The following is a 26,055-nucleotide window of genomic DNA, read 5'->3' as shown; positions in this document are numbered from 1 at the left end:
CTCATAGTTGTCTGCCCTAATCCTCCAGCAACTTGTCAATTACAGTTCAGTTTTTCCTACCCCAGCAGTGGTTCACAAAGTGGTTTCAGCTGTGAGTCTCTGCTCTAGTTAAAATTTAATTCTCTGTATTTGCTTGTCTGTCTCTACATAGCATTTGGGAGGCAATAATTTGCCCTATGTCTTCCCCTTTCTTATGGATCCAAGAAAAGCTGTTGACTGTTTAGTCTGCTTAGCCTTTTACTTGTTAAGACGAAGTGGTGACTTCCAAGCTCCTTATATGTGGGACAGGAAACCATTCCATGACCCCTTTTTATGCTACCCCCAACACACACACATCTAAATACATATTATTCAATCATCCATCATTTAGCTCACACTTTCTGTGTGTGTGTGTGTGTGTGTGCATGTGCACACGCCAGGCAGGGTGAAAAGTGTTGAAAATATGAAGATAGATAAAATATAGTCCTTGCTTTCAAGGGGATTAGAATCTATTCTGGGTATGTCTGTGGTATTTACCATCTATACCACTCTTTCAGTATTTACAAGGTTTAAGATAGGGACTGCTAACTTACAGCTCTATAATTCTTTGTAAAGCAGAGCACAACAAATTACAGACTTGGCAGTCAATAAACACCTGTTTTTTGATAAGTAAAAATAAATAACATAAAAATAAATATAAATATATATAGTAGTTGCCTTGTGTCAATTTCCCTCAAAACATGTTCTAAGTAACAGATAGGTCATTGACAAATAGTGGGCAGTAGCAAAGCAACATGAAAGTGTCTGAACTATGAAGTCAAAGAACTGGGTTAAAGTGTTTCCTTGGCCCATTGACAGTACAGTCCTGAGAAAGTGATTCAATTTCTTGGAGTCTAAGTGTCATCACTTATAAACAAGTATAATAACACTTAAACATAAGGTTGCAATAAGAAGTGGAAGATAAAATCAGCATAGTGCCTTGTACCTCTCTCAACAAATCATATGTATCATAACAACCTAAAGGTAACTCTAAAAATGCCTATGCATACTGTGTTTCTTATTACAGAGAATATAGTTTTAGTATAACAAAATTCACTGAGAGAAAAACCACTTAACCCAGTTTATCTGCTCAAAGAACAAAAGTTGATTGAACATTTACTCTCATTTGCTCTACACAGTATCTACATAAATTGATGAAAATGCAAAGTGCATCCCATAGTCCAACACATTCCTACAGAGTCACATATGCTATCATATAGATATGCACTAAGTACTAAAACACTAATTTTGCTTGGATTGGTGGGGGGGGCAGGGATGGCAATACAGATTGAACTTTGGGTACCTGTTAAGGTTTGAGGATTTTCCAAAATGAGAAGGGTGGAAAGGCATTCCAGAGAGGAAGAAAATTGCATACAAAAGCATAGAGACCTAAGTTTGTAAAGAGTAACTGGATATAGGGGATAATGTTAATAGAGAGAACCTCAGATATTCAAGGCAGGCCAAAGAAGACACTTAAAGTTGTAAAGGTTATATGGCTTTGATCTTCACACAAGTGAGTCCACAACCACTTACCCATCCATTAGGTTTTTAATGTATAAGTGTTAAGTATCTAAGTTAAGTTTCCCATGTTTCCACTGTAGGTAGCATATTATTTATTATAAACCAAATCATTTCATGGAACATAAATAAAAGACACCATTGTTTCTACTAGACACTAAAGAAAGGAGATTCAATTAGAAAAGTGAATAATGTAAAGAAAAAAAAAGATGCCAGTGCAATCATTTTCTTCTCCTGACTAAAAAAGCTATAAAGAGTATAAGAATTCATTCTTCTTGTTATTCAATGTACTTATTCATTCCACAAATATTTGCTGAGCAGCCACTCCATGATAGACACTCTATTATGTGCTAGAATTCTACAGTGAACTAGACATGGCCTTCGCCCTCAAGGTATTTACTATTTAGAAAAGTAGGCAGAAATTAAACAAATATTTAAATAATTACCATAAAGTAAGTGCTACAAAGAATCATAAAGTGCTATGAATGTAATATGGGAAGAATTCAATAACATATGGGAGTTAGTAAAGCTTCCCTCAAGGAATGACCTTTAAGAGGAGATTTGAAAATTAAACAGAACTTAACCCAGACAGGAATACGGGTATGTATTTTTGTTTGTTGGTGGGGAGAAGGTCTTAGAATGAAAGGAAGGGCAATCAAGCTAGAGAGAGCTTAATATACAAAAGAAGTTGGGTAAGACTGAAAGCTAGCCATGAGTTTTAATGTCATCAGCAATAGTGGAGGACAAGGCAGGGGCCAAGTAATATAGGAACTTAATAAGAATTTTGGCCATTGTTCTCAGAGGATGGGAATTTTAAGAAAGTAAGTAATATAATCCAGCATATAGCCCAATTTGCTTATACTTTTTAACCCATTTTTCTTTCATGAACTCTTCCCAATGATTCCATGAGATGCTGTCTTTAGACTGTTGAAACAACTCTCATTCACTATGTAGAGAGTTTGTATATTTTTAGGTATTGATTATTTCTTAAAAACAACCAAGTGTTTGACTTGCAATTTCACCTCTCTGAAAATATAAAATCACTACAGTGCAGAACTGAACCTCTAAAAAAGCTTTGTAAAAATTTACTGTCAAGTCTTCAGAGCATAGCTCAATAGAGGCTACCTAGGGATTGAGAGAAGAAAGAAAGAAAACCCAATGGGGTTAGATAGAGTCACCTCTTGCTAAGCATCTACCAGGAGCCAGGCACCCTAATAGGTACCTTTTTTTTTTTGGAAATCCATGTGGCATCAAATTGTTTAAGAGGATTTATTTCAACATTCAATTACATATTCTGATTTCCATGTAGAGATTGAATAGAAATGATTTCAAAGAGGCCTATATTCACTAAAACAAATAATTTTATCACTTTCATTATATATTTTAATATAATATTTTACAGTTAAATGGGTTCAAATTAGGGATCAGGCAAAATAATTTCAGTGTCTCTAAAAGCAACAGTCTTCACATTTTATTTTTACACTTTTGAACTTTAAATTACACTCTATGTGACTGAAGAGAGACCTTTAAAATTGATTTGGTCCCATACAATATTGTTCATCTTTTCTTTTTTGAAAGAAAACAGTGTTCTATTTTAAGAGTCAGAGAAAAATAAAGCTAATTAAAATGTTCATAGATATGAATTTTTTTTTAAAAGGCTTTATTTGATTATAATCTACTGTTTGGATTTTAGAATCAGAAGGTAGCCCATTGCCAAAATGCTTCTAGTTACTCTTAAAAACTCACATAAATATTATTTGTTTAATGATTGTTTTTATATATTATTCAAAGAACTCTCTCTTTGAATCAAGGTCTTTGCTACTTACAAATAAAAGAAAGAAAGAACCTTTATACACTTTTCCCCTGAGCAGAGTACCTGAGAATCATAGAGTGAAATGAGTTTGTTACTTGCATATTTCATTAATTAAGGTTAAGATAAGCCTATAAATTCATTATACTCACTGTTTAAGCCAAATTTAAATACCACAAACCCCAGAGATATAAAGGAACACGTTGCACCTGCTCAGCAGCCTAATAAATTCATTTTTAATTTAAGTATATTTGCAACAAGGGCATTTTTTTTCTGGAAAATGCATTATAATTTAGGGACTTAAAAACTTATTTTAAGCAGTTTTCAGTAATAGTCTCTTAGGAACATTATATAGGCTTAATGTTTTATAATAATTTGACTCATTCCTAGAAAATGGTTACTAGTTAATACTTATATATGTAAGTATAAATGGTCACTAATTATATTTATTATACATATATTTATATATATTAAAATTATAAATTATACCAATATATTTCTTATTTCTATCCTTCTTTCCAATACTCCTTCAAATATATTTTCTACTAAATGTACATCTTTTTATAGGTATACTAAATTTATTTTGTTTTTAATATTTAGAGAAAACTGACAAATATTTTTTATTTAATATTTCATTTAAAGGATTAAGAAGAAAGTTTGAAAAATATGCTTATATAACTGCCTAAGCAAAAATATAGACATTTTCATCTTTTATCATGTAAGATTGCTGAAGAACATCAGGATTTTGAGTCATGTATATTTTCAGATTAAATGGTATTTAACCTTTGAGGAAATTTTGTTTTTTCCCTAGGCCAAGTATAAATTGCATAGCTTTTTAAAATGCAATACAACATCTATGATTAGATTTAGTACAAAATCAAATTTCAATTTAAAAGCCAGTTGTAAATACATACACGCATAATTGCATATGTATTATATTTAACAGTCTTAAAGCAGCTTTCAGAAACTATCAAAGCTTTGAAAATTCCATTTAACCCAGAATGTCTGCTTTGGCCCAACAGACATGTTTAAACATTATTCTACTTCCTTTTTGGTATTCCCCATCTCAATCAGCTAAGATTTCTTCATCAAAATACAGCACATATATTATATTTTACCATAAATGTAGTTTCACGTGAAATTCAGACAGAGAAATTAAGTAAAGAGTTGAAACAGCCCGTCTTAGTCCAATGCTTGTTTAGACATATTTCTTGAAGGTGCAGTTTCTTTGAACCTAATGATGATTCATTCTAAGTATTTTGGATATTGAACTTCATAGTCTTTTCTTGCCACCTGTCCCAATTAGTGGCATGGAAAGAAAAACTTACACTACAATGTTCAATGAGTAAATAGTTATTAAAGAATATAAATACTTACTGGGCTCCTTTTTTTCTTTCTACACCAATGGCCTGATGGATGATTATTCAGGCTGATAACTGTCCAATTTGGCTGCCATTTGAAACAGCAGAACTAATATGGAAAGTTTTTCTAACCAAGAATTTGAAAAAGTATTTTAAGGTCATACAGAAAGAACCCAAAACAAAACAAAAAAAAAATGACAAAACAAAAGCCACAGCATTATCAATGAACTGCGTGCCTTAAAATGGTGAACATTAGAAAAGTAAGCATATTGCCCAGATTCCGCAGGGGGCTCTAAGTCACTGAATGACAAAAAACAAGATTGACCATTAAAAACAAAACAAAAACAAACTCCAAGCTGCAGTAGATTTAATTATGAGGCTAAAACTACCTCATACTTTACTTGGAAGAACTAATTAGCTATGGTTTATTGTAGTGTTTTTTTATAAAAACAAAAACAAATATTTCCATATTCCAGATTTCTCTTTTTTGTCATCTTCACTCTACTTCAATATTCCATAAAAGGTGCTCCCTTCCTCCCTTTTATACAGGTTTCATGTTCATATTTTATACAGGTTTCATGTTCAATAGAGAAGTTTCTGAAAAAATTTTTTGGAACATTTTCTATCTATATTCCAAAGCATATAATATATACATAAAAAAGAATATAAATACTTGATAATAGGAATCTTATTTACTTGTCTACCACTTAAAAGAGTTACAAATATATCACTTATTTATGTTAGGGAGTTTTTCAGGAAAATTTAAATTCAGGCTTGTTCTTCCTTACTATGCAGTACGAAATGTGTGCACAGCTGAAATAGATATGCTGTATTAGAAAATAGCGCACTTACATCATCTTTCAGGTAAATGTGAAAATATAATAAATATGGATCTACTTTATTATGTCATAGATGTTTCATCTAAATGGTGTTTTCCTCTTCGATTTTTTTATGATTCTAAAATAGGACTACTTTTCTCATCCTGATTCCAATCAATCTTCCCAACACAATTTCTGTCACACAAGTCATTCTATCTAGTATTTAATGAGCTAAAATCAGACAGAGGCAATGGTTACCATTGTTTAAAAAACTATTCAATAAATTATTTTCTAACTCAAAGGAAAAAAGTACCTTGTAAATTACCTATTTATTTTTAAATATGAATTCTTCAATGTAGCATTTTGATAAATGATGCTACACAGCAGACAGGTTAACTGAGGCACAGATAGAGTTAAATGAGGATGAGAAGGCTATGGGAAACAAATACAATTATAAAAACCACTCCCTACACTGCTGGATTTAATTCTGGTCATCTGCTTTGAATTGACAAAGGACAATAAAAGGTAGACCCTGAAGCTAGAAGTAGGTTGAAATGTAAATATTTCAGAATTTTATATTAAACCTGACTGGTTACTGAAAACAGCTAAGGAATAGGTGAAAGCAGAGTTACTCTTTGCAACTTGAAACTCATTACTGCCAAGCATCATCCCTGATTATATTGTAACAGAACTATGCTAATGAAGCCAAGGTCTTAGGTTCCAGTGAGCCAGTCAGCATCTTGCAGTCTCTGAATTACAGCTTTATCTGCCTTCCTGCAAACATGTGTCCTTACTCAGAAAAGGAACTATGTGTGAGTATAAAATGAAATAATGTAGGTCCATTACTAGCACTAGAAAAGCAATGCAAATTTCATGTCCAATGGACAGTGGTTGTAAAGCAACATCCTCATATATAAAGGATCCAATATATATCCTAATTAAGGAGGATGATAGCTCCATGACATTATGTGATACTAATTATTAACTAAAAGACAAAGATAATATTTGAAATTAAAAACATTTTCTTTGGTAGAGAAAAATGAACTATTTATATGATTTCTAACAAGAAATAATACTGGAATTTTATTTTTAAAAATAAAGTTTTAGATGGTATTATTTCTTATATACCCAAAAAATTCCCTACAGCTCTGTGCCAAATATACAGTAAAAACAGCTATTTTTTTCAAAAAGTTTTCTCATAAAATTTATTTTCCCATAATAACATGTGTTATTCATCATCTGAGGGAAGATACATTTAAAATATATTTTTACTTTAAAAATCTAAACTTTCTGACTTTTTCAAAGACATCACCTTTTGCTATCAATAAAAAAATATTAATGCTGCTACTTGGAGAGATATCTTAATGTATTAATTTATTTTGTATTCATTTTTCAGTAATAAAGACATCTATAACCATTAAGATTTAAGGCTTCTATTCTACACTATAGCATAGCGAGGTTCAATGAATTACTAATATTTTTAATATCCAAGGTCAATGGATCAATTGTTAAATTTATCTCTTCATAATCCTAATAAACACTATTTCCAAAACAATTTCACACAACTAAATTCAAGCCACAGATTACAAATTATTACTTATTATAGTAATGGTTAAGGATAGGTACCCATACTCCTCATATATATGCTACATTATGTATTGCACTGCTTTACATTTTGTTGGCACCTAATACTTATTTACTTAAAGGGAATATATAAAGTAGAGAAAATAAATGTAAAATATAGACACTGGTAGGTCTAAAAATGTACTTTTTAGAAGTGTTGAGTTATTGAATGCCAGCAGTAGCAAAGAAGACCAATGGAATGACAAAGGAGAGAAAGCTCTCAAGAATTCTAATGACGATAAAAGGTCTAAAAGTTCATTCCCATTATTTGCTATATTTCACCTTGTTTGAGAGAGTTCACAAAGTCTAAGACAATAACACAAAATCTGTGATTTTTATGCCTTGCTGTTTTCTATTATGTCTTAACCTTGTGACTGTGATAAAGTACATAGTAAATAAGTTTTAGGGCCTTTTTCTAGCCAACTCTGTGATGTCTCAGGGGTCTAATGTTAAATATTGTCAACTAGATTTTTTTTCCCAAGAAGAAATGCAAAAACTTGGAGGTTACAACAAAGCTGGGTGAAAAGGTGCTTATAGAGATAAGGACCAAGGTTGATAGAAGAAAAGCATCTTGAAAATAATGCATTTCAAAGCATTTCAATAAAATATATCTAACAAAGATTAAGGAAGTATCTCCAAAACATTATAGGGTGGTTTTTTGTTTGTTTTAGTTTTTTAGATTTATAATATAGAAGTACATCTTCCATTTCAAAAGCGTACTTTTTCTGTGTTCTTGAGATCCTGAGAGAAGTACTAGATGGGATATTTTGTTTTTAATAAAAGAAAACAAACACATCTAGTTTAAGGAAAAAAGTGAAAATCACTTCAAAGTTTCTCTCAAGTTCCAGGAGTATCCTATGGACTACTGGCCATAATACAACCAGTCATCAGAAGAAGACCGGAACTGGAAATCCCCTCACCAGTAATTTGGGGTGAATGGTCATTCTCTCTTTCTCTGTTCTCTGTCTGTTTCAGTGTGTTGGCTCCATTCTGCCATCGGCACAGCCCTCTCTGGCACCCAAATGACAAGAAAAAAACATGACTATGTTCTAGTACCCAAATGGTCAAGAAATTAACTGATACGGAAACTCATAGGAAGGGATTCTGATGGACCCAGTGCGTGTCTAACACCCGCACACCTGATCTGTGGTGATGTCATATTGAAATAACGTGAGGAGGGGTAGACATATTCATCTAGAGAACATAAAATACACGAAATGGTGATCTATAAAGTATTAAGTTTTATGAAAAATACTCATTTATTTGTCCATTAGGCAAATACTTAATGAAAGCTTATGATATTTTAGGTGCTGTTCTAGACATGACTATTCAGATAGTGAAAGAGGTAAACAGGGTACTGAGGTAAGCTGCTCTCAGGAATTACAGAAATTAGAGTGGTTTCATACAAAACAAATAATAAAACAAAATTCAATGAACTTGCTACTTAGAGAAGAAAATAAGGATGGAAAATCTTTTAAAAACAAAAGTAATTTCCTATGTTCTTAAAGACAGAAATTAATTCCAGAAATAAATTTAAGGTCCCTATCTATGATGTCTCTCTAAACACATTATAGGTTTGAGTCATTCTGAGAGGAAGGGAAATTGCACACCTCTGTAAGCAGTTGCTCAGTGAATTACAGTTATATAAATATATTTGAAGGCTATGTAATACATAGACTAGGTTAATGCAAGATTATTACTCACTCATACAATTAAAAACTTACTGGAAATATTAGCATAATGTAAAATAACTAGTTTTCCTTTACATGCACTCTACTTATAATAAGCCAATATTGGACAGACTACGTACTTTGGAGGGAACCCACTAAGAACACAAATGAACCATAATGTAGTTATCTGGAGTGAAATTTTTATATTACAGTTTTTCCCTGCTATTTGAGAGTGGAATGTTTGTATTCAACCCTCCCTACTCTGAAATGGTACGAAGCAAAGAAACAATTATCATTTCGTAAAAGTGAAAATCCTCTTCAGATTTCTTCTGGTTAGTGAAAACAGGTAGTCATGTAGGTCTTACATAAAAGTGAAGTGACATAAAGCAAGTTTTGAATAGTGGAGAAAACCTGTAAATGGAGAGCTTTTAGCATATTCTAAGGTACAGTTGGAATACAGTAGCATAATGAAGATTTCAGCCAGTTGTGCCTCCTTTTAGGGCTCATTCAGAAAAGTAGTTAGAACACTGACCTGACCAAAAAACAGAGAATGGAGCATCTGGAGAGGTCTGTCCTTGGCCTATTTTCTGGTCTAAGTATCTTCAATCCCCCTTGATGATTTTATCTAAGCCCCAATGGTTAACTTATTTGTATTCTGATGTCCCCTGAATATCTATCTATGGTATAAGGCTCTCTACCTCTCCAATTTAATATTTTATTTCATCCCCAAATTTATCTTCAGCCACACTAGACTATAGGTTCCATGAAGGTGAGAATGATGTGTGATTTATTTGCATGCATATGTCTAATATCTAAAGCAGTAAACATTAAGTACATATTTATTAACTCTGACTTTGGGCCTTCTTTCTAAGCCTGCACTTATATTACACCCATTGGAATGCCTTTCTCTTCCATCTACCGACCTTGTAAGCACCTATTCATCTTTTCATGATTTAACTCAAGCACCTCTTTGATGAAATCTTTCCCGAGTCTCAGAATTAGCCATTCCTTTTTTTGCCCAGCACTCACACCTACCATTAAGACAAGACCATACCTTCATTTAGATTCTGGCTTCTCATTTCTGTCTTAGCAACTATAATTTTTTATATAAGCATATACACATATTGTATACATTATATATATACATACACACACACATATATACATGATACTTATGTATAACTCATCTGTAACCCTCTACAAGACTGCGAGATTGTTGAAGTCAAGGACAATATATTACTTGCTATTGTATTCTTGGGCTAAGACCATCTGTTGAGTGAATACATATATGTCATGACTAGAAATCGCTCTTTTCCAAAGGAACAACAGATAAGTGGAACAACAAAAAAGGTGTTATTATTAGGGGAAAAAAAACTATTAGAGCTATCTTTAAATCAGTAGATGACAATAAAAGAATATGATCATGGGGTAGTATAAAGTTTACATGAACTTTTAGAGATGCTACGTAGGTATCAACAATTATTTATTTAAAGAAACAACTAATTCTTGTTTCATGTAGAAACCTTGGTCATACTTATTTTATTCTTTCCCAAATCTGTTTATTCTATTGTCTTACTTTTTACTCAAAATGGTTCTTAAAAAGGTAGAATATCCAACAATATAGACCATGTTGATCAAAGATCTGTAGGTTACTTTCCTATTTCTAAATATTAAAAATTGACTTGGATCTATTTTTTGATCACTCTCTTCTTTACCGTATAAGAGCTTAAGAATTTTAAAATTATAAAATATATAATGATCATGACATTTTATGTTGCTTATTTTAAAGACTGCCATTTACAATATCCATGACTATATTTTGTTAAGCCCGTGGAATCTTGTTCCGTGTACAGCAAAGCCAAGTAAACACAAGAAGAAAAACAAAGATCTTAGACTGCCTTTTAAAATTTTCTCATATTATTCTGATTGAATAAACTATTTAACCTATTTCTTTTCCCTGATTCAGAATTCAGCTCTCAATTTTCCTTTTCTGTAACATCATTGAGGTTCTTGGCATTTCTAAGCAAATCAGTTCATATGCCATCAAAATCTTATTTTGATGTTGAAGAATAAAATCTATCTGAAAGTACAGGTTAGAAGCTTGTAAACAAATTTTAATACCTAATAATGCATTCCTTTGAAGTGGCTATTCTAGGATAGCTTACAAGTATTCTCTTCTTGAAACAATAGTCCAAAAAAGAAAAAAAAAAAGTGTTAAGCTCTTCTAAGGCTCTCACATTCTGGAACTTAGATAATTTTTACTATTTACTTTTGATAAACAAAAATGTCATAACTAAATTTCATAATTATTAAAAAGTTTTGACATATAACTCATAGAACCAGCACTCTGCTAATCAAGCAGCAGAATATGGAAATACCTTCAGCCCCTATACTGATCCTAGTATGATAGTCATTTTATTAACAGGTATCATAAGCTTCATAGTGTTACTTAAATTTTGAGGTGGTTTATTTTCTGAGATTGCTACCCTTCTAGATATATTTGTTATGTAAATTCAAAGTATTTAAAAATCATTGCCTTTTTTTACTACTTATCTAAGTGCAGAATTATTTAAATTATCATAGTTCTTTAAATAATTCACTATATCCCAAATAGTTTACTGTATCAGTATTTGAGATACTTTTGTCTTGGTTTACACAAGACAGTACTCCTAAAAATGTGTAAATACTACTGAAAAAAATCAAATCTATTATACAGATGCTGTTATTTAAAATACATAATAGTTCTTATATAAAGAATAAATTCACAGGTATGCAGAAGACCATATCTCTTTGAAGTTCAGATTTTCCTATTACCTATTCTGGTTAAAGCGAAACATAAGAAACTGAAGCCACAAAGCACTGATAGTCTGTTTAACAGACTAAGGATGTAAATGAGAGCCCAAACAAGTTTGCAAAAGGACTGGTTGTCTCTGAGTAACTTTATATACACACATATGCATTTATGCGCATGCATGTATCAACCTACATAAGTACTGATAATTCCCTGTATCTAATTTAAGTAATTTGTGGGTTTTCAAAAACAGATGTCATTTTTCTTCTAAAGATAACAGTATTAGTCTTATTATTGTAATATGGAGTAGTCTGAAATTTCTGAAGTGACAGTAAAGGGACAGAAAGCGAGATTACTGAAGTTACCTATTCTTATCTGACTGGTCCTCTGACTCGCCTAGTCCCCAGCCTAACAGTTCTCCTCTTGCCTGCAATTCGAGAAGAAAAAAAAAACAGACTTGCTAGATATCATGTACCACAGGCTGACAGGATCTTTTATCAATCTTAGAGTAACAGTAACTGTTCTGAACTCAAGGTGTCAGTCATGATGGCATTGTTACTCTTGTTCTTTTCCCAGGCATGCCTTGATAACTCTTATCTTCTGCCTACAGTCATGGTCGCTGCCGGGCAGAAGAGCATCACCATCAAGTACAAGCAAGCTGGTCTGTCTTTATGCATTGTGACATCACTGTCCACCCACAGAGAAGAGAAGAGAAAGAAAGACAGCTTTACCCGCAGAAAGGAGAGGTCCCGGTTGTGCTCGATGCTGGTTATCTCCAGGTTGCCCATGACTACCTCACAGTTCTCATAGTATTTACGCAAGGCTCGATACTGCTGCTCCAGGTCAGAGAGAGAGCTCAGCTTGTTCTCTGTTCCTGCACACACTGCCAAGACAAGAAGATACAGGGGAAGTTATATAACCTCTCCATGACATGCACAATGACAACGTCTCCCTCAACTCTCTCTCCCACACACTCTCCTTTGTTTTCACAAATTAAAATATTTTGAATGTCATTAACACCCATAAACCACATAGATATATCTTCACTTTTATTTTTCCCCAGCTATATTATAATTGATACATAACAGTGTATAACCTTAAGGTATACAATATATTTGACACACTTACATACTGTAAAATTATTACCACCATAGCATTAGCTAACACCTTCATCTTGTCCCATAATCGCCATTTCTTTTCTATTATGACATTTAAGATCTACTATGTTGGCAACTTTCAAGTATATAATATAGTATTGTTGATTATAGTCACCATGCTATATGTTAGATCCTCAGAACTTACTCATCTCATAACTGGAAGTCTGTACCCTTGATCGGTATCTCCCCATTTCCCTCACCCCTAAGGCCCTGGTAGCCACACTCTACTCTCTGTTTCTATGAGTTCGGCTTTTTTAGATAAGACATATAAGTGATATCAGTTTTATATTCCTAAACTGCATGCACGAAGCACAGAGACTAAGAGGGCAGGGGTTCCAAAGAAACAGAGCAAAGAGCGAAAATTGAAACAATCACATTTGTAGTCTATACTTTTTAAACATGCTAGAAACAGAGTATGTTACAAAATATGAGCTTTGATTGGTATCACTTGGGTCATCACTCTGTATAATTTGTTAGTATTCTAAGGTATAACGGACTGATATAAAGGATCTCAGTCTGCCTTCTTTGACAGCGTAGATCTTGAGTCTGTTCACAGGTGAGCACCGAGTGTACACACATGTGTGTTCTTTACTTTCTATGTCGATATTTTCCTTGTCTTCCAGAAGTCAGAGTTTTAGTTATTACTTCTCATGGTTTCTATATCTGCCTATACAAGATCTTTATCATATAATACACTAACTCATCTTCAATAGACTAAAATAAACCTATATTATGAATCTTGTAATAATAGTATGGAAAGTTGAAATGGATGTGAAATAATCTTCTTTGAGTAAGTTACATAATATATCCAAATTAAGGCAAGTTATAAAGTGTAAACTTTGAAGAGAACAGAGCTGTGTAATGAAGTCATATAAACAGTTATATGTTAGGCACACAGAAATGACAAGTCATAATGCTTTGGTGGTATTCAAGGGAATGGGTTTCAAACAAATGGGTTTCCATACACAAAAGAAAAAAAAATATCTAGATGGATACATTCCAATAATTAAGACCATCTTAACAACTGTTTTTGCCTACTGACACATCAAAAATAACAAAAATCTAAATCTAAAAGTCTTGAAGAATAATGTAGACCTTTGCCATAGGGAAGCTCAGTGCTAAAACAAACAAACAAAAAAACCACAATCTTTTCTTGCCTGAATGTCTAAAGTTCATCAAAAAGTATATTATCTAGAAATATTCTTTTAAAAGTGGAAATGTGACTTTCTAAAAGATGTACTGAAAGCTAAACCCCTGGTATCTGTGACTATGACCTTGCTTGGAAACAGGGTCTTTGTAGAGGTAATCGAGTTAAGATGAAGACCTTAGGGTAAGTCCTAAATCCAATATGATAGTATCCTTCTTTTTTTTAATATTTTATTTTATTTATTTGATAGAGAGAGACACAGCAAGAGAGGGAACACAAGCAGGGGAAGTGGGAGAGGGAGAAGCAGGCTTCCTGCGGAGCAGGGAGCCCAAGGTGGGGCTCGATCCCAGGACCCTGGGATCATGACCTGAGCCGAAGACAGACACTTAACGACTGAGCCAGCCAGGCGCCCCATGATAGTGTCCTTCTAAGAAGAGGAAAATACCATGTGGACACAAAGACACACAGCGGCGGGGTGGGGGTGGGTGCAAGAAACAAAACAAAACGTGTAACTATAGAGGAAAAGATACAGCTGCACTCCAAGGAATGACAAGAATTGATGGCCCTCCCTAGAAGCTAGGAAGAGGCAAGGGAAGATTCTACCCAGTCGCAGAGGCCCTGCTGACACCCTGATATTGAATTTTAGCCTCCAGAACTGTGAAAGAATAAATTACTGTTGCTTTTTGGTTTGCGGTACTTTGTTACAGCAGCTCTAGAAAACCAATACATAATCTTTAGACTGTTTCTGAAATCTAACATATAAAGAAATGTTAAAAATCATTTCCTCTCTCTAGGGTCCTGTCAGCTTATCACCTCCAAGCTACTCCCCCACCTTCTCCCTTTGTGAGTGCCAAGTCTCGCACACACCATGCTGGATTTCATTTGTTGCCTTTGAGAATGTAGTTTTTGTACAGTGCTAGGGACAGAGGCAAGGACTTCTGGAATCCTCAATATCCATTCTCTTCCTCCTCCAGAGTAATAAACTACACAACCTTCAGCTGGGCAGGTGGCCACCCCAAATAAAGATTTCATTTCATTGCTTCCCTTGGAGGTAATGTTGTATGACACTTTGCCAGAACTTCATTTAAAACATGGCTGGAGCCGACTTTGCCTCTTTTCTTCACATCTTCCTCCAATATGCTGCCTGGAATGGGGATGGGATGGCTAAACCTTGAACCACCATCTTAGACCATAAGACCTAGGGACACACCCTAGATATTTGCTGAAAAATGAGCTAAAATGAACCAGGGTTTTCAAACAATTAAGGTTTTACATTGCTTTATTATCATTAACATAAAGATAATGGTGAATTCTGATTATAGCTACAAAAATATTATACAGAGGAAGGATTAAATTCTAGTTAAGTTATATGCTTTTGACCTTAAGTAATTTTTACTATTTTGTCTGGTTGTTTGACTAACTTCAATTCAGAATGAAAGTACAAAATCATTTTTTTTTTTTAGTTTTTATTTACATTCCAGTTAGTTAACATACAGTGTAACATCAGTTTCAGATGTAGAATTTAGTGATTCAACACATACACAACACCCAGTGCTCATCACAAGAGATGCCCTCCTGTTTTTTTTTTTCTTTTTTTTTTAGAGAGAGAGAGAGAGAGAGAGAGAGAGAGAGCCCTTGTGCAAATGTTGGGGGAGGGGTAGAGGGAGAGGGAGAGAGGAGAGAGGAAGGGAAAGAAAGAATCTTAAGCAGGCTCCTCGCCTAGCATGGAGCCCAGTGCGGGGCTCAGTCTCACAACACTGAGATCATGACCTGAGCCGAAATCAAGAGTCAGACACTTAACCACCGAGTTGCCCCTACAAGGGCCCTAATCTCCATCACCTATTTCACCCATCCCCCCACCCACCTCTCCTCTGGTCATCATCAGCTTGTTCTCTACAGTTAAGAGTCTGTTTCTGAAGAAACTAAAAAATAATTCTTGATCATTTGAACATTTTACTGATTCTGTGGGAGGTTCACTTATTAAGACTAATAAGCACTAAGAAAAAAATGAATTTCTTTTGATAAGTACAATATTATTCAACATAAGCAGGAAAACAAGAATTGATTGATTCATGTACATGATCCTTATCAGCCAGTATCAAAGTCCAGCCTTTTTCTTTTTCCCCAATATACTGTAGAGACTCTCTAGAAAACACCCTTAATCCATAATCTTTATTTTATTGCTCCTAGCAAATTTACAACAAAATCTTTATGAACTTGTAAAATGTCTGTTGAGAAAAGGTACTATGATATGGGTTTATGAAATATAGATTTCAATTATTTTAAATTCCAATGAGAACAAGCCTATATTTTAATACAACTACTGATGGGGAAATTATACATCGATTAATAAACTTGCTGCACTATTTCTAAAATATATACAATGTCACATTGCAATTTATATACAACTTATGTTGTACAAGTTTCTTTCAATTGGAAATAAAACCTGTACTTTAATATCAATATATAAAAATCAATATGCAAACATCCAAATGAAAAGTTTTCTAAAATATTTAGATATTCTGACCTTTTCTGTAGAAACTTAAGCAGATTTTGGAAGAAACATTTATTCATATAACTGTAATAACTAAGTATTTTTCCATGTTTCTCATCCTGTGTATATATTAAAGTTATATATTATGTTATATATATGTATATTATATATGTATATATTGTATATATATGTATATGTATGTATATATATTATATATATTATATATGTACATATATGTATATATGTATGTATGTGTGTATGTATATATGTATATATGTATGTATACACATGTACCTACATACATGTATGTATATATGTATATATGCATGTATATGTGTATGTATGTATATGTACATATATATGTATGTACATATGTATATACATATATATGTGTATATACAGTTATATATTAACTTATATAAAGTTATATATTATATATTATGAAATTTTTATTAGTTATTAACTACTATTATAATAATCTCTTTACATAAGAAACCCACAAAGGCTATAAACTCTTTGAAGAGTGGTGCAATTTATTGTGTTTTTTTTTGGTATTTGCTGAGCTTAAGCACAGTGATTTGTAATAAATTATCATTTAATAATATACATATACTTGCTATAAAAACAATAACTGGTATTCAGAAAATAACTCTCAATTCAGAAAAGTTTCCATTGTTTAATAGGTGATCAGCTGCGTTTTGTATATACCATATGAAAACATAAAATCGTAATGAGTATGGTTAGAAATATTTTTCAACAACAAAAAATCCTCCAATAAACAGAAAATCTGATTAATTAGAATACTCTATTCTCCAAACATCCTGGTATTTGGAGTTTTTACTATACACAGTTCAATTTAGGAAAAGTTTTGTCTCAGGGAGGCTTTTCTATATATTTATTTTTGATTCAAACTGCTATTTATAATGATGAGTATGCTCTTCATAACTTTCATCTTGAAAGGCAGACTTGATTTTAAGAGAACTAGTTTGGATGGATGCATAAAAATCACTTGTGTTTCTCTTCATGAAGCCTTCACTGAAGGACACCTCACAACTTCCATTTGTCAATCTATTTTACCATCAGGCAATCTATACAAGACAATGCTTAAACCATTAAGTTTCACTGATTTCACAGTTGTTTATCAAACAGAATTGAAAAAATCTTCCTTACCAGCCAAAACAAGTTTAACAAAATTCAGTCCCTTTTGTCAACACTATTATGAAGTCCTTAAACTATAAACCTATAATACTTAAAGCCTCAAAAGTCCTGAATTTACCTGGGCTTCCTAGAGTTTTCATTCCACTGTAACTCCAGCAGTAAAGCTGTATGTGAGGCGGTAATGAAATCACCAATTATTCTATTTGGTATTGATTCTGCTACAAATGTAGCTATAGTTGCAAACATGGGCTTTTTATTCCTCTTGACTTAAGATCTATTTCTCACAGTGAGTGAACGACATAATCCTTCTTCAGTAAAAAAATTAGGAATATAATTAAGAGCTTGAGGGGCACCTGGGTGGCTCAGTTGTTAAGCATCTGCCTTCAGCTCACTCAGGTCATGATCCCAGGGTCCTGGGACGGAGTCCCACATCGGGGTCCCTGCTCAGCGGGGAGCCTGCTTCTCCCTCTCCCACTCCCCCTGCTTGTGTTCCCTCTCTCGCTGTCTCTCTTTCTGTCAAATAAATAAATAAAATCTTAAAAAAAAAAAGGAATATAACCAGGATCTTGTAACAATATACAAAGGCAGGTTAACAAAATTATCTGATTCAGGGGGAAAATACATTAGAAGTGGAATGACAAAACATTAACAATATCCATATTAATACTAAAAATGAATTACTGCCTCCAGGCTTGTTATGGCTATGGAAACTAGCCTTCCACTTACTACACAAGATAGACAAGTGAGTAAAAGCAATCAACCAATGAATCAAATTTTTGCCTAACTTTCAAATCAAATGCCTATATGAGATACGAATTAAGAAAGGAATAACTATTTATTTAGCATCTACTGTTGACCTAGTATCATGGAAAAAATATATATTGATTAAATGTGGTTGTACAAGATACATAGTAAAGAAGCAATGAGTGATATATATAAATAAATATATATATGTTTTTTATATATATATATATATATATATATATGCCATACATTGTATGTGAATGATTCAGGGACTGTCTGCATAAAAAATACATATGTGGTAACCTGATAAATTTTCTAATTTTTCTATCTGATTTAATAATAAGTACTTTCCTTTTCAGAAGCATTAACATAATAAATATGCTTTAGTTTAATGCACGTTCTTGGGCATTTAAAAATCTGGAGCTATAAAAAAAAATCTGGAGCTATAGTAAATCTCAAAAAATAAAATATTTTTATTTTCTTTATTTTCTTTAGTTTTATTATTACTATTAAGTAGCCAACATTTTGGGTCACTATTAATGAGTGCTATTACAGTTACATAGAGATTGTGAGTTTGGGCAGCCCTATGTTCAAAATATATCTGCAAATAAAGCCAAATTTGCCACTTCCACTATTATAATCATTTAATACACATCACTCTTATCTTTTCCCTCGACTTTGACAGTAGGCTCCTTTCTGATTTCCTGGATTCCCTACATGTCCTGATTAATTTACTCTCCGCACAGGGTCCAGAACGATCTTTTTAAAAACATAAATCATTCACATCGCTCCACTACTGAAAACACTCATTGGCTTCTAATCATACTTATTATAAAATCCAAACTTTTCAACATGGCCTGTAAGAACCTGTATTCAGATCTTTGCTCAAATGTCACTCCTTCAAAATAGCCTTATCTAAGGTAAGTAGCAGGTTCTCATACATCATGCTCTGTCTTCTTCGCCTTCTCTTATTTTTGTTTTATTGCTATCTGAAATTGCATTACACATTTTTCTTGTTTACTTGTTTATTATATGTCTCTACATTACAATGCAAGCTGTGTAGGAGGCAATCCCTTTGTCTGCTCAACACCTAAAAGAGCAGGCACATAGTAGACTTTCAGTTAATATTTGTTGAGTAAATAAATGGACTTTGGAGTCGCTAAGAACCATAACTGAGCCAGGATCAAATATGTTGGTTTTTCCATTTTTAAAAGCTGAATGTTGAACTTCGTCAAGTAACTTCACTATTTAGAGTCTCTGTTTCTATATCTATAAAGTAGGATTTTGCACTATTTTTAATAATAAATCCAGTTTAGGGGTTAAGAACACAGGGCCCAGGGCCAGATGTCCAGCATAAAATCTAGCTCAATCACTGGCCTACTATTTAATCTTGGGCAAGTTACTCAGACTCTGTCATTCTATTTCCTCTTCTGTAAAATGGACATAATAACAACCACCATCTAATAGGCAGTAGTGAGGATTAAATCAATCTCTATGTGTAACTTGCTTTGCACAATGTCTGACTCATTGACAGAGCTCAATGTTAGGTATTGCCATTTATTCAAATATGTAGTATATAGTGTGTGTGCATTATGCAATATATTAAAGCAGATTAAAATATAAGTCTTGCACGGTGATGTACTCAATCAGTCTGATCTAAAAGAATGAGCACTGGACAAAGAAAGTAGAGGTTGGGACTCCACTGCTCCAGCACTTGTTAGCCATGTAAACTTGAACAATTATTCTGTTCTCATTGGTTCCAATTTTCTCTTTTCTCAAATAAGCTATCTTTATGTTTCCTCCAGCTAAAAAATTCTGTGATTGAATTTATTTCTAAAATATTTACTTAAAATCTACTCTACACTATGTAATGGGTTGAATTCATTGGATGCTCTTGAGGAGGTCGCACTGTGGCAACATCTTACAAATTTAGAAATTAAACATACACTTATCAAATGACCCAGCAATCCCATTTGTAGATCCCTAGATAAATGAAGAATTATGTTTGCATAAAAATATGTACATGAGGGGATTTTCACATAGTTTTACAGCAACCTGCTCATCCTGGATTGCAATTCTCTGCTATTCCCAAATAAACCCAATTTTGCTAGTAAAATAACTGGCAGTTTTATTTTTAAGGTTAACAGTGAACATATGTTGATGCTCTGGGAGAGTTTGGAAGCTCCCAGCCTTTCCCCATACCTTGCCCTGCACATCTCTTCCATCTGGCTATTCCTGACTTATAACCTTTTATAACCGCTAACCTAGTAAGTAAAATGTTTCTCTGAGTTTTGTGAGCTGCTCTAGCAACTTAATGGCACCCGAGGAGGGAATCTTTAATTTATAGCAGTTGATCAGAAGTACAGTTGACCCTGAACAATGTAGGCACTGACACCCCATGCAGTCAAAAATCCTCTTATAACTTTTGTTTCCCCCAAAACTTAACTAATAAATAGCCTAGAGTTGACTGGAAGCCTTACTGATAACATCAACAGCTGATTAACACATATTTTGTGTGTTACATGTATTATGTGCTATAATCTTAAAGTGACGTAGAGAAAAGAATGCTATTAAAATCACAAGGAAGAGAAAATTAAGTACATGAATGTTTATAGGAGCTCTATTCAAATTCACAAAAAATTGGAAACAACTAAAAAGTCTTTCAATGGGTGAAATGATAAACTATATACATTCCATGAATATCTCCTCAGCAATAAAATGAACAGATGATTGATATATCAACATGGAAAATTTTCAAAGGCATTATACTGACTGAAAGAAGCAGGACTCAAAAGGCTACATATAATCTAAAAAGCTACATGTTTCTATCGATACATCATTTTGTAAAAAGACAAAACTACAAGGGTGGAGAACAAATTAGTGGTTGCTAGGGGGTGGGGAAGAGGGATAGTGAGGGTCTGACTAAAGACCACAGGGGAATTTGGGAGATGGCAGAACTATCTGCATACTGACCAGGGTGATTACCTAGATCTCTACAGTTAAAACTTAAATTTTATTGAGTATAAATTAAAACACACACACACTCAAGTTGGCTTATGTATCTGATGGAGTTAAATATGTTCCTGTATGAATTTAATAAAACATTCTTATTATATTGTTTTTCAGGTATTTTATGCTTTGGTCCTTTTATGAATAATTATGCCCAAAAATGATAAATAAAGAAAATGGGTTTATATTTCAGAAATTTTGTATTCTTTACAATTAACTTTAAAGGTATTACAAAATTAATGCCAAAATAGGAAATCTGGTTTGTAACTTACATTATATAAGCTGGAAATAAAATATTTTTCAATGTAAAAATTTGGTACCTTTAAAAAAAAAAAGTGACCCTCTATTCTCTGAATCCGTTTTCTACCACTATTTTACTGACTCCCAAAGTAACAAAAGAGAGAAGCTGCTGAAATTAACGAAAACATTTTCTAAATGATACTTGAGCCAAATGAAAAGGGCATTTGGCATTGTAGACCTTCACTAATAGAGCTGTAGCTAGGAAAGACAGGCATTCTATAGCACAAACTGATGAAAGGTAAATCAGTAGACTACATATACTGATCCATCTAAAATTTAATTGATCTTTTACCTCTTGTTTACCTACAATAGTCTTTAAATGCCCTCAAAGCTGTTTAAACTGTTAAATTATATTGCAAAAGGAAACCATCTCATTGGTGATGACAAAAAAATGATAGATATAAAAATTACACATGATTGTCTCCTGTTTATGAATATGTCTTGTGAGTAGTCTACCCTAATTAGTCTTCCCAACAGGTTATTCTTATAACATGTCCAATTTTTTTCCACTTTATATTTCAAAAATTAGCCTAGTAAAATTAAAATAATTACAAATGATTTTAAACACATTATGCATCATCAAAAGCTGACTTATAACTACTTGTATATAATTCTTAGTTTCTGTTCCTCATTGTTTTCCTGTCTTCAAATATTTTATTTTATTGTATTTTTTCTTAAATAACATCTCATAAAATTCCTATGTTGAAAGCTGAAAAAAACATAATAGAAAGACTTTGCAGATTTAGAAATTGCATTCATGTCATCTATTCTTGGATAAAATAATATCCCCCTTACCACTGTCTTGCCACAAATCTCTCCCAGCATTTTTTAATCATTCTTCCCACCCCTTACCACTCCCCTACACAGAATCCTTCTTATTTACTTTGTAGTATTTCATTTTCTGTGGAAGTGCTAGGTCCTTAACTTTAATGTAGGTACTGGACTTGACAAGCAATTAAAGCAAACTATTTCCACTTATCAAGCCTTGCCAAATTAGTCATCTGCCATCTGCCCCATCATCTGGCTCTCCTTGAGGTCTTGCTGTGAATCTGGATGCACTTTCTCGGATTAAGAGGGACAGTGCAAACCTCCAAGCGGGTGAATGCCAGTGGGAGCTAAGTATGTAAACATTAGCAACCATCTTTCTTCCCTAGATTATCATGCCTTTGACCATCCCCTTGTGTGTAATAAAAACCAGCCTGTTTGTGATGCCTTATCACTGTGAGACCTTTGCCATTCATTGTAATTAAAGTGGAGTTTGTGGGAGTTTTTTCCTGTTAGAAATATTCAAAAGAAGGAATTAGACTGGATGTTCCTAAGCTATGCTCACATATTAAGGCTGGCTTTTTAAGCATTGATAAAGATGTACATTAAGAAATGCCCTATGGCCTTTCTATTGCACTCACTGCAGAGTGAAACTCTGTTTTTCATTCTCTGCATCAGCAAATGTTTACTTGCCTGATAACATGCAATAAAAGTGCTTTTAAAGACATTCAATCAAGCTATATCAGTGGTTGGTAAAATTGAGAAATATCAAGAGTAAAACATGGTATGTTGTTACCCACATGCTCCTTTTTAAGGGTCTTCTTCCTTTAAGGCATTCCTCAACTCAGGGCTGATGTCTTTGTGCAAATGAAGAAAAATGCCTCTATTCTGGGTGGAATAAACTCCATGCTAGGACACATAGCTTGCTATAAGAATGCAGGCTGCTTTTTACTCCCATTTTTACTCTAGTCCATGTGCCTGTTTGCAGTGATGAACCCACAAACTATAAACAAAAGCCCTGGTCCACTCCACTGTCCTGGGCTATCCATCCAAACTTGCTTATTCAAAGTAATGGTGTGTCTAAAAAAGAAACAATGAATTAAAAAAAAAGTGTGCTAATATTAGGCTTGTGAGAGGTAGGGGTGCAGCAGATATTTTTGACTGTATCTTCGGATAATCTACATGGAAAGCCTAATCTAAGAACACCTTCTAACAAAATGTTTGAAAGTTTTAGAAGCCAGTTCTTAGTCATATAACCCTCCTGGATGAGAAAACAAAAGCAAACAAACAAAACACCATATTATATGGATATAGACTACATAATAAAATACGTCATCTTATAATTTATTTTAAACTATTTTCTAATAGCCCCAAAACTGTTTTCCTAGAAACCAGATTCTATAATCTCCAGTACATTGGTCTCTCTAAAACAGATTCAGAGGAGCACTTGTGGTTATTTTTACAATGCAATCAACTTCAAATACTAATTGTAATTAGGTGTCTGATAAGGAGATAGTCATCATTAGGACAGTATCTGCCATTCATTCATTTCTTCTGTCATGCAATTATTCAACAAATATTAATTGGGGAGTTACAATATATGGGGCTTTGAGCTAAGTGTCAAAGGATTAAGAAATAAATGAGATGTGTCTCAAATTTATAATATTTTACACTGTAATAGAAATCTTCTGTAGAAAGTTTTAGAAATAGTATACAAATTTAATTAAACAGCAATTAAATACAATGTTTTTTTATCTGATTTCGAATCGCTGCTAATAAACAAGAGTCACAAAGTCAAAATTCATCTTATCTACAATCAAATATGAAGCAGAAATATATATATGAAGCAGAAAAATATATATACATATATCCACATAGTATTTTGTGTTATAAAAGGTGAACATCACCTGTGAGAAGAAATTTTTTGGGAGGTCTTTCTCTGTAACAGTAGGAAATGCTGTTACCGAAATATTCCATAGCATCTACATCAGAAGAAATACCACAACTTACATTTTGTTCACCTAGTCAGGTTCATTTATATCTTCTCCCACATCCTCATTCACTTGTCAAAGAGGACAAAGAGAAACTACTCTGACACAGACAGGCTAGACATAGTCTTCTCACTATATATATTATACTTAAGGCTGATTTTCAATCCAGCCCCCATTCTAGATGACTTAATAACTCTATAAACATGTCATAGTTTTTTTTTTCCTTTCATTTTAATTCAGAAATCTGATGTTATAATTTTGAGATATTAACCGAGACATTCCACTACTAGTATCACTAGTAACTTCCCTACTCATTCCACAGTCTCATGGATTAAGGGGCATGACACACTACATGGACAGTCACTTAATTTGGAATGTATTCCCATGAAAGTTTCACTCATCTTTGTATTTAAAGATATATCCTTTGAGATCCTGTTTTTATTTCCTGTGGATATATTTAGATCCAGATGTGGGATTGCTGGATTATATGATAGTTCTATTTTTAAATTTTGGAAGAACTTCCATACTATTTTCTGCAGCAGAGAGTGGAGTGGGGTTCTAGGGTTAAGGTGGGAGAAACGGGGAGATGTTGATCAAAGGGTACAAGTGCTCAGTAACAGGATGAATAAGTTCTGGGGAACTAATGTAGAGCATGGTGACTGAAGTAAATAATATTGTATAATATACTTCAAGTTGCTAAGAGAGCAGATATTAAACGTTCTCTCCACAAAAAAGAAATTGTAATTATGTAACATGATAGAGGTGCTATCTAAAGCTATGATGGTAATTATTTTGCAATATGTAATTGTATCCAGTCAACACATTTGTACACCTTAAACTTATACAATATTATATGTCAATTATATCTCAGTAATGCTGGAAAAATTAATTTTAAAAAAATTTGATATCCTACTTGGAGGCTTTATAATAACGGTGCAGCAAGTAACAAAATCTGTAAGATTCAATGTAAAAGTTCAACTTTTTAATGGAATCTGATCATTCACTATGACACATAAAGAGCTAATGTGACAATAAACAAATTCTTTTTTATTATTGGACATGACCTTAGAAATGTCTTTTACAGTTAAGTTAATACGTAAATATATATATATGGACATGATATTTGCTAGATAGTGATAACACATTTGAACTCTTTTTCCCTTGCTATGGTTTTGTCAAAAGTCAGGCAGTTATAATTAAAGAATAAATGCTAAAGTGTGTTACAAATCCCTTAATTTATTTTTTGAGACAATTTGCTGATATAGGTATCAAAAATATCACATTCAATACTAAGGTACAGGAGTTTTGTAGCATCAGATTCAATTTTAAAAGTAGAGAATGACCTATGATTTCCATTTTTTATATAAAATGGAACTAGTAATAAGGAAGAAAAGTCTTAAATTATAGATTTAAAATCACTTAATATTTGCATCATCATGTTTAGTTTAATATGAATCTTTGGGAGCCTGTGCAGATAAACATGGCATCTCTATATTGTATTTATATTACCTAGCTGGCAAGGTTCATACATACAAAAATATTTTCTAGAAGGTAAATAAATTTAGACTAAATCACTGTTTACCTAGAGATAGAGGTGGAATGGAAATATATATTCACTTCTATTTTTAATCTTGTTACAGCACAGCACAAATTTGATCATTTTTTTAAAGTTAAAATAGCC

The 26,055-nt window shown here is 33.0% G+C and overlaps 1 protein-coding gene across 8 annotated transcripts in view; it reads right to left on the bottom strand.

The window, feature by feature from the left end:
• ERBB4 (erb-b2 receptor tyrosine kinase 4) overlaps positions 1-26,055 on the bottom strand; it is a 1,101,497-nt gene that overhangs the window by 671,315 nt on the left and 404,127 nt on the right. For 7 of the 8 annotated variants that reach the window (XM_073879088.1, XM_073879094.1, XM_073879096.1 and 4 more), the window contains exon 2: positions 12,341-12,492. In XM_073879088.1, coding sequence (XP_073735189.1) covers positions 12,341-12,492 — 152 coding nt within the window. The remainder of the gene's footprint in view (positions 1-12,340; positions 12,493-26,055) is intronic. The other variant, XM_073879091.1, reaches the window with a different exon arrangement.

Source organism: Callorhinus ursinus, unplaced genomic scaffold, assembly GCF_003265705.2.
Source record: "Callorhinus ursinus isolate GAN/ISIS: 27379988/994484 unplaced genomic scaffold, GSC_fseal_2.0 scaffold2, whole genome shotgun sequence".
Classification (NCBI taxonomy): Eukaryota; Metazoa; Chordata; class Mammalia; order Carnivora; family Otariidae; genus Callorhinus; species Callorhinus ursinus.
Note: the sequence above shows the minus strand (reverse complement) of the source record. Positions and strands in the feature narration are given on the sequence as shown.